This window comes from Barbus barbus (genome assembly GCF_936440315.1).
Source record: "Barbus barbus genome assembly, chromosome: 13".
In the NCBI taxonomy this organism is placed as follows: Eukaryota; Metazoa; Chordata; class Actinopteri; order Cypriniformes; family Cyprinidae; genus Barbus; species Barbus barbus.
Genome location: NC_136741.1, coordinates 4,974,186 through 4,983,881, shown reverse-complemented (window position 1 = coordinate 4,983,881; position 9,696 = coordinate 4,974,186). Strand labels below are relative to the sequence as shown.

Sequence of the window (9,696 nt, the reverse complement as noted above, 5' to 3'; positions counted from 1 at the left end):
TCAACTTTATTAATACCTGATTATTTACACAATATTAAGAAAAATAAAATGATGCCTAAAAGGAAACCAGATGGAAATAAAACAGAGCTACAGGTTTGCTTTTGCTAAGCTTAAAGTGTCAAGTTCATTTTTCTGAATTTTGAAATCATTTGAAACTTTGATAATATCTACTGGTTTTCTGTAGTTTTATCAAACAGAATGGAATGTTTAAAGTGAGACAAAGCAACTAATACTAAAATAAAAAATATTAAATGTCACCAATGTCATCATATATTAAGATTATTAGTATTATACAGTCTATAGCCTGTGTATGTGTGTACTTATGAAAATACACAACACAACAGGAATGAGCAAAGGCTAATATATGCATGTATTATTATGCTTTTAAGAATGTTACTCATTTGCTGTATGCATTTTATATATTGTTCCATATTAATATAAGAGTATAATGTAAAATATAAAAGTATAGATTACTATCCATCATACTACCTACAGTTTAACACTAAATCTGTGTTCACATAACCAGGAGACCAAAACAACATTCAAACAACATCACCATAACGAAGTGAGTATTTCTTAGTGAATGACGCCATCCAGTGGTATTTATTAGACAATGCTTTATGGGCATGTTTGAAGAACATTTCCAAAAACTCATATGATCTCAAGTTGTGTTATCTGTCATTTGATTGAGCTTCATTCGAGGTTCCTTTACAATCTCCTGGTGCTTCCCATAGTCTGTAGAAGGCTGTTAGCCTATATATAACTGTAGAGGAATGCACAGATATTGCAATTTACACCAGAGTGCAAACAGAATACCGAATAGCAAAGAGTAATAATAATAAGTAATAATCTTAAAAATAAAGGTGCTTCAAAATTTTTCATTTTTCATTCCACAAAGAACCATTCAGTCAAAGGTTCTTCAAAGAACCATCTCTTACCTTTTTATAATCCGAAGAGCCTTCTTTCACCACAAAGAACCTTTTGTGAAACAGAAAGGTTCTTCAGATGTTAAAGGTTCTTTATGGAACCATTTAGACAAAAAGGTTCTTCAATGGCATCGTGAAGCACCTTTATTTTTAAGAGTGTATGAGGACATTACCCCATGTCCCCATATTTCAAACGGCTTATAAATCATACAGAATGAGTTTTTTTGAGAAAGTAAAAATGAGTTTCCTGTAAGGGTAGGTTTAGGTGTAGGGCAATAGAAAATACGGGTTGTACAGTATAAAAAAACATTACACCTATGGAATGTCCCCACAATTCACAAAAACAAACTGTGTGTGTGTGTGCATGTTTATGTGGTTTATGAGGACACAAATTTGTATAATGACATGGGTATGACAGAGGTATTACAATATGAAGGTGGTTTATGAGGACACTGCCTATGTCCCCGTAATTCAAAAGGCTTAAAAAACATACTAAATGGTGTTTTTTTGAAAATCTAAAAATGCACAAAGTCTCCTGTGAGGGCTAAGTTTAGGTGTAGGGTTGGTGTAGGGCAATAGCACACACAGTTTGTTCAGTATAAAAACCATTACGCCTATGGAGAGTCCCCATAAACCACAAAAACCAACATGTGTGTGTGTGTGTGTGTGTGTGAAAGATGATTTGGATATAGGATATATTTATATATATATCTCTCTATCCCAAATGATCAAAGGACAAGATTTTTGCAATGTGTAAAATATTTATTTATTAAATTGACAAGATTTCTGTCTTTCTATCTTACATAAATGTTGAATTTGAGAAAATTTATTAAAAATGATTAGTATTAGAGACACTCAACAAGTGTCATTTTCCGCAGATGTTTCAAAATAATTTCTTTGGTAACAGAGAAACATTCTGTACATTCATATTTCTGCAGTAACATGTTATGTATGAATACATTTACAGCATATTAATTTCTACACACACTAGTACAGTACATTTTAACATTTGAAAAAATAGCTACAAATTAACATCACTTAATGCATTAGGAAAGAACACGATTAAATAATGATCAATAGTATATTCATCTAGATTAATAAATGCTGCAAAAAAATCTACTAAGGCTACTAAATTGAGCATATTGTATTATGGTTTGATACCGTTTCTTCAAACATTGGATTACACAGCTGAGTCTATGGGGGGGAGGCTGGGTCTGACAGACCTTGAAGACTGGCTTTCTTGTGTTCCTTTCCTCCCTCCACTGGTTCTGGTTCCTCTGCTCACACTGTATGATTGGTGTGAAGGAGGGATGACGACTGTTGTGGGTCTGGTCGAGCCCGGCAGCATGTACGTCCGTCTGGTACGCGCTGTCATGTAGGTTGGGGGTCTCCTGGGTTGTTTATTAAACCTGAATAGAAGACAAAAGAGTTATCAATGTAACTACATACTCATTACATTTTTAATATGATTATTTTGCTTATTTCAGTGTAGAAATATACAATGCAATGGACCAGACCTTTTAGGGAATGACTCTCTCCCAGAGAAATAACACATGACTGCACTTCCACAAATAAGCAGACATGAACCTCCCCAACCGATGAACAGAGCTGCACCAAGCTCAAACCTGAGAAACAAAAGTCATTCATTTTAAAGCAACTTCAAAGTTTTTAAGTTTTTTTTTTTCTAATATCATTTTTAATGTCATTCTGATGTTATGCCAACTCTGACTTCTATTAAGGCAAATTCCACCAAAAGGGCAGAAAGCTTTACGGCAGCAATGAATGCACGTGTAGCTATCCTCTGTAATTACAACAAATATGATACAACTCTAGGGGTCTTTAGAGTCACAAAACTACGACTTTAAGAGCCCATATCTTACCAGCTAAATTTTAAACATGTTACTTTTTTGGGGGGGTTCACAGTTGATTAGAAGGCGATTGATGAATAATTTTAATATAAATAATTACATAAAATACAGATTTATTTGAAATTAAATTAAATTCCAAATTAAAGTAAAAGGCTGAATTAAAACATGAATTCATTTTCCATTTCCTAGCAAGTCTATCACTGGCCTATGTCCACAGCCATCTATTCTGCAATATAGACTTTAGACATTTTTTCCAGTCTGTCTCCAATAGATTTATAGTCTCACTGGCTTTCTGCATCTCATGCAATGAGTTCCAAAATTAATGTAAAAGGGTCATAATTAATTGTTAATTTCTTTTGCATCACTACTGCCACCTTTATTTATTAATTTGGTTAGTTAGTATTAAGTTAGTTAATTTTTTCGACTGGGGAGAAATGTTTAATTTCTGAAAGTTACAGGTTTTTTAATGGTCCCAAGAGCAAGCCCTATATGCCCTTAGGTATGTCATCATTAGTCAATCATTAATCTACTTTCTAAAAAAAAAAAAAATGCACAACTAGAAATGAGAAGAATTTATAAATATCATGACCAAAATAAAAGTAACATTTACGTACTTTAATTCTAAGAAATATGGATCCACAAATTCTGAGCGTGTCTTATCTCCCCACCAGGAGTACACTATCATACCACAAAATCCTGCCAAACAGACACAGCAACACATCAGTTTATGATACTCAATTTATGCTTAATGCAAAAATGTTCAAGAAGAAAGGTTTGTACCAGATGCCATGTACGTCAAAGCTGCTGCAAATGTAACTCTGGCGTTGGCGAGTTCAGAGCCTCCGATTTTGGTACATTTCATCCCAATGAGGGCAAGAACAGCCCCCCAGAAGCCAAAGATCACAGAGACGACAGCCAGGGCCCTGCATACATGGAGAAAAACTAACAACCCAGAGAGAGAGATATACTGTTAATGATCCTGCAGTAACATGAAATTATGAAATAATGGCAGATTTTTTCCTCACCAGGTAGGTCCATCATGGAGGGGTAGTATTTACAGTCAGATACTCCTGTGGTGTCTGCGATACAGTCCATCCAGAGGTTGGAATAGTAATCACCGGCGCTGAGAACCACAGACGCACTTTCTGAGATGACCCAGTACTCAGTGGCCAGAGTGGAACAATTCAGAACCCAGCCACACAGACAGGACACAAAGCAACCGATCTCCACGTACATCACCACCGTTCGCTGCCTCATGCTGCCGGCTTAATGAGCAGAGAAAGAAAATGTGTCTGTGTGGAAAAAAACTATGGTGAGAGTGGTGCATGTATTTCTGAGATGCTTCAAGTCAATAATGAAATGAGATTAAACAGTGATGTTTGTCTCCTCCTGTTTTTGGAACCTTCCTTCTACAGTTTACAGCTTGAAACTGGTAAAACTACATGGTTTGACCTCATCAGCAGTTTTTCATTACCAGAGGGCATTCCCATGCTATCCCAGATTCCAAGACTTTCTAGGAAAATGGTTTTCAAAAACTTATAATGCACTATAACAGCATGTCTAATGAACTAGAACAAGTGAAATTAAAGAACAAATTAAAGCCAATATGTTATGAAATCACAGCTTTTTTCTCAGTCAAAATGAATGATAAATTGAAATTAAATAAAAAAAAAATTTGAAAATTAAATGAAAAAAATAAAATATTTTTTGCGCTATAAAATACTTCACCGAGAATATGAAGTTATGTAAGTAGAACGGATTTTATACAAACATTCGGATGCAATGCCAGTGTTGTTTTAGTATTATTTGTAATATATTTTCAATGAAATTTTTAATTATATTATTATATATTACAAAAATATGTTATAAAGATATATTTTCACTTTTAATTTTGTTTAATCATTTTATTTAGTCCGTTTTTGTAATTTTTTTCAGTTTTCTTAACATTTGTTACTTTTCTTTATTATTTCAATTTTAGTTTAAATAATTTTAGTACTTAAACATTGTTATTTCTGTTCAAATTTGTAAAGTTTCTACTATATTTTATTTCAGTTTAATTTCAAGTAACAAATTAATGCCTTTCTATCTGTTTTCTGCCTTGAAAAACAAAATGTGTGCTAAACAACGACTTCTTGTTTCTGTTGAAGCATTTATTAATCATTATTCTTGTCACGATCTTGTTTGTACAGGTTGTCTTGTTTTTGAAATATAATCTCTGACAGAACATCAGCTGGCTATTGGGTGTGAAGTGGCCTGGGAATACTTGGAATCCATCATAATTAAGATACTGATCTAACATACAAAGTTTCAAGTGACATGAAAAGTGTGCACTGTTATGTATAAACAACATTCGGCTATTTCAATGCTACCAGCATAAAATGAGAAAAATCAAGATAAATTAAAGCTGCAAGCAGCGTTTAAAGGGCCCTCGCACCCAGGCTCATCACCACCCAGTTACTTTAAGAAGCCAGTGAACGGTGCGCAGTATGCATTTAAAGTGGTAAATACTGGAGGAATATGTCAAAGTCATTTATATGTGCCAAACTTCCTGATGCCAGCTGGTGGCGCTCTGACTATAACTGAATATTGGCATGCAGATGTCTTCAAGCCAGCACTTTTATCAAACATATGAGGTTCGTTGCAGATTGAACATTGCATGTTTGAGTTAGTGTAAAGCATGAAATATCCTGTTGTCAACAGGTGGCGCTATGGGATTAACTGAATGTTGGCCTTTAGATGTCTTCATGCCAGGACTCTTACTAAACATGTGAAGTTTGGGGCAGATTGAACATTGCATGTTTAAGTTTGTGTATAACAAGTCATTTCCTGTTACCAGCAGGTGGCGCTATGATAATAACTGAATATTGGCCTTTAGATGTGTTCAGACCAGGACTCTTATCGAACATACGTGTGAAGTTTGGGGCAGATTGGACATTTTATGGCTGAGTTACAACACCTTCTATTCCCATGGCGAAATATCGAACTTTCTCACGCCGCCATGGACACACCTTTAACAAAAACTCAAGATCTTCACAATTTAACATCACAATGACCTTTAGATTAGACTGACTAAATATAATGTTGATGTTTGAACGTAAAACGCCACTTCCTGTTGCCAGCATGTGGCGCTAAGAGTATAACTGAATATGGGCATGGGCATGTGTTCTTATCAAACATGTGAAGTTTGCTTTTTCCTTTTTCATGGCAAAACATCGAAGTTTGTCAGGCCGCCACGGACATGCCCTTCAACGAAATTCAAGATCTTCGCAATTTAACGTCACAAAGGGTGACCAAATTTGGTGTTGATCTATGTAAATCTCTCGGAGGAGTTTGTTTAAATACAATACCTGAAAATGGCAAAAACTACACAAAACTTGCTGAGAAAATTCAAAATAACAGACTTCCTGTTGGGTGTCGGACTTCGTACCGGGGACTTTTTTTTAGGTATTGGTGTGTTACATGTGTCTACCAAATTTCGTACATGTATGAGAAATAAAGCTCGAGAGGCACTTTGTTGAAATGCTATTGAGCCATTTTGTCAACATCCACTTCTGAAACCCATAGCAGATGCAAATTTTCACCACTTTTGGCATGTGTGCAAAATTTCATGAGTTTTGATGCATGTTTAGGCCCTCAAAAATGCAATTCATCTTGGAAGAGAAGAGAAGAAGAATCAGGAATTCCAATAGGGTCCTCGCACCACCGCTCCTCAGGCATAAGCAATGCCTGAGGAGTGTAAAGACTTCATCTCTGCAGCACTTTCAACATTGATCTGTTTGTTGGAATCAAGGGGTCGAGGTGTGGCTGGTAAACTTTGGTAAGCCTTAGCCACGTACTGCGCACATGTATTCTGATCTGATGTGTTTTAGGTGCTGTATATAGGATTGATTCAAATTCCAAATATTGGAGAGGGTTTTTTCACCCGGCTCCTCCTCCTCAGACTTGACGCACACGCAGGTTGCCAGATTGACCACACCAACAAGAACGAGCGCACCTTCCTTGCCAGCTTCCATGTCTGAAATGAAATACACTGTGTTTTCCGCCAACTGGCAACCCAGGGTCATTGTCTAGATCAGTTTAGTTTAAATAGTATCTGTGAAATCAAATTAACGATAATCACTAGAAATGAAGTGTCCCAAACTGAGCAAGCCAGCGACAGCGGCAAGGAACCAGAACTCCCTCTGTGACAGAATGGAGAAAAAAAACCTTGGGAGAAACCAAGCTCAGTTGGGGGGCCAGTTCTCCTCTGGCCAAGAGATAATTGTTTATTTATTGTTTACTTATTGTTTTAATTAAAATTTTAAATGTATAAATGTATTTATTTCTATTTTATATTGTTACAATTTCTCACAATAATAGTATTATGTAGTTAGGTATTTTATTATATATTTTTAGTTATTTTCTTTTATTTTTAGTTTTATTGTATTTAAGTCGAGGTCTTCACTGGGGACATGTCCCCGGGGCTCATCCAGGTGTCCCGGCCTCCGCCGTCGATCAGGGAGACACCATCTCCCGGCACCGATCCACCATCTGATCCGGACATGGACTGAGAAACAGAATAAGAAAGAAACAGACAAATATTAGCGTCGATGCCATTCTTCTTACGATGTAACGAGTACATCGTGTGTTATGGGGAGTGTTCCCGGTTCCATTTTATCTAATTAATGCAGCCTAACAATCCTTTAATGGATTTGAATAATAGCGTATTAGTGTGTTATGTGTAAACCAGGTTAAAGAAATGTGTCTTTAATCTAGATTTAAACTGACAGAGTGTGTCTGCCTCCCGAACAGTATTAGGTAGATTGTTCCAGAGTTTGGGCGCTAAATAGGAAAAGGACCTGCCACCCGCAGTTGATTTTGATATTCTAGGTATTATCAAATGGCCAGATCACAGTGGACGTGAAGGACTATAATGCGATAAGAGCTCGCTCAGGTACTGAGGAGCTAAGCCATTCAGGGCTTTATAAGTAGTTAACAAGATTTTAAAATTAATATGATGTTTGATAGGGAGCCAGGGCAGTGTTGACAGAACCGGACTAATGTGGTCAGACTTCCTGGTTCTAGTAAGGACTCTAGCTGCTGCATTTTGGACCAACTGTAATTTGTTGATCAAGCGTGCAGAACAACCACCCAATAAAGCATTACAATAGTCTAACCTTGAGGTCATAAACGCATGAATTAGCATTTCTGCATTTGACGTTGAGAGCATAGTCAACCATGAAAAGTAAAACATCTAAGATAAAAAGTCATGACAAAAGTCAATTTATGAGATACTAGCTTATGCGTCAGATAATAAGTCAAAATTATATGGAAGCCCATTTCTGCCTCATAACATATCATCCTTCAGTTAATCATCAATGACTAAAAAAATAAAAAATACAACAACAACAAAAAAAATACAAAATCTAACAAACATACTTACATAATTATGAAATAAAAATGTTAAATTATTAGATAAACGGTCATAATTATGACATCAAAATTAGGATTTGTGTCTTGACCAGCTAGTTTTCAGTAAGTTTATTTGAACTGTAAATTAGGTATTTTAACACAGAATCAACACTGATTTACAGTTTTAACGCTGCGTTAATAACTACTTACTATTATTAAAATAAACTGAATGTATTTCTCACGTCACAGCACAAATACTGCCAGATAGCGCTTCTGTTTTCAAACGTGATTCTTGTGTGCTGTCTGGTGTTTGTGTGCACACCTATTGTCATTTTTATGTAATGTAGTTTAATTTAAACAAAGTGATTATTTTCACATTAAGTTAAGTGAATTTGTGTCTTGAAATGTGACTGTGGTTTATAATATTAAATCATTTTCATTCAAATAAATCATTAAAATAAAATAAAAAATTACAAAAGTAAAAAAAATGACACTTTAGTCTACTCTTACAGCTGTTCTCCATTCATTTTTCTGTTGCTTTAGATATGGAAATTACACAAACACAAAGGAGAGAAGCTTCTCCACACAGGCATGTTTCAGTGTCTTTGTTCATAACACCATTCGTTTTAATAGAAAAAGCATTACTGCATGTTATAAAAATACACACGCATAAGAGGAGGTCAAACTAAAAGCAGTCATGTATCAGTCCAGCCTTTATTACTACTCTGTCAAGTCAGTAATGACGATTAAGATACAGGCAGAATTTTAAATGGCTCACATCAATTCTGACATGAACCCCTATTCATAAGTTACACAAGAAACTGGACTGCTTCTAAACTACAACAGCTTTCACTATGGGATAGCTGGATATCACAATAAAGACTGCCCAAAACATGAACTAAATGTTCTTTGACACAGTAAGAGATGGCAATTATTGTGAGTTTGACAGCACACATAATGTTCTACAATAATCAGTTCATTAAACACTTCATTTAGAATACATAAGAGCATTAAAACATGCAAGGACCTACAGACCTAATGACCTTTACTTGCAGATCAAGGTGGGGTCATGGTGTCAGTGCATGAAATGTGAAGAGGAGAGCATTTCCTTCATTTGTTCTCAATCTCCTGTTGTGGAAACCCTGTATTTTACATTTCACCCTGGCAGAAGTTCAGGAGCACTGCTGTTGGACCTTCTCCAGCCAGCTAAAGTGTTCCCATTAAGACCAAACAGACTTCAGCAGCCAACCATCATTTCTCAAACGGCTCTTCCCGTTTTCCCTTCCTGGAATACTCAATTATCTGGCCCTTATTTAATAAAATACAGCTTTAAAATGATTAATCTCAATGTGAAGCTGCCCATATTCCTCCCCAGCACTCCAACCCCCATTACACTGACATTTACGCACCATTTACTCACAGCACATGCTGCTTCTCGGCCACATTTAGGGCCAGTTCCTGTTAAAGGCTTGGAAAACCTTCTTTCTGAAGCAAATTTTTACTGTGTTCAT

At 35.8% G+C, this 9,696-nt stretch overlaps 1 protein-coding gene across 1 annotated transcript; it reads right to left on the bottom strand.

Moving 5' to 3' along the window:
* Positions 1-1,672: 1,672 nt before the first annotated feature.
* LOC306878779 (claudin-10-like) lies at positions 1,673-4,150 on the bottom strand. Its single transcript, XM_079431304.1, has 5 exons — positions 3,820-4,150; positions 3,575-3,736; positions 3,409-3,490; positions 2,444-2,551; positions 1,673-2,335 (listed from the first exon to the last, which is right to left on the bottom strand). The coding sequence occupies exons 1-5, from the start codon at positions 4,049-4,051 to the stop codon at positions 2,107-2,109; spliced, it is 813 nt and encodes a 270-aa protein (XP_079287430.1). The 5' UTR covers positions 4,052-4,150; the 3' UTR covers positions 1,673-2,106.
* Between the last annotated feature and the right edge of the window lie 5,546 nt (positions 4,151-9,696).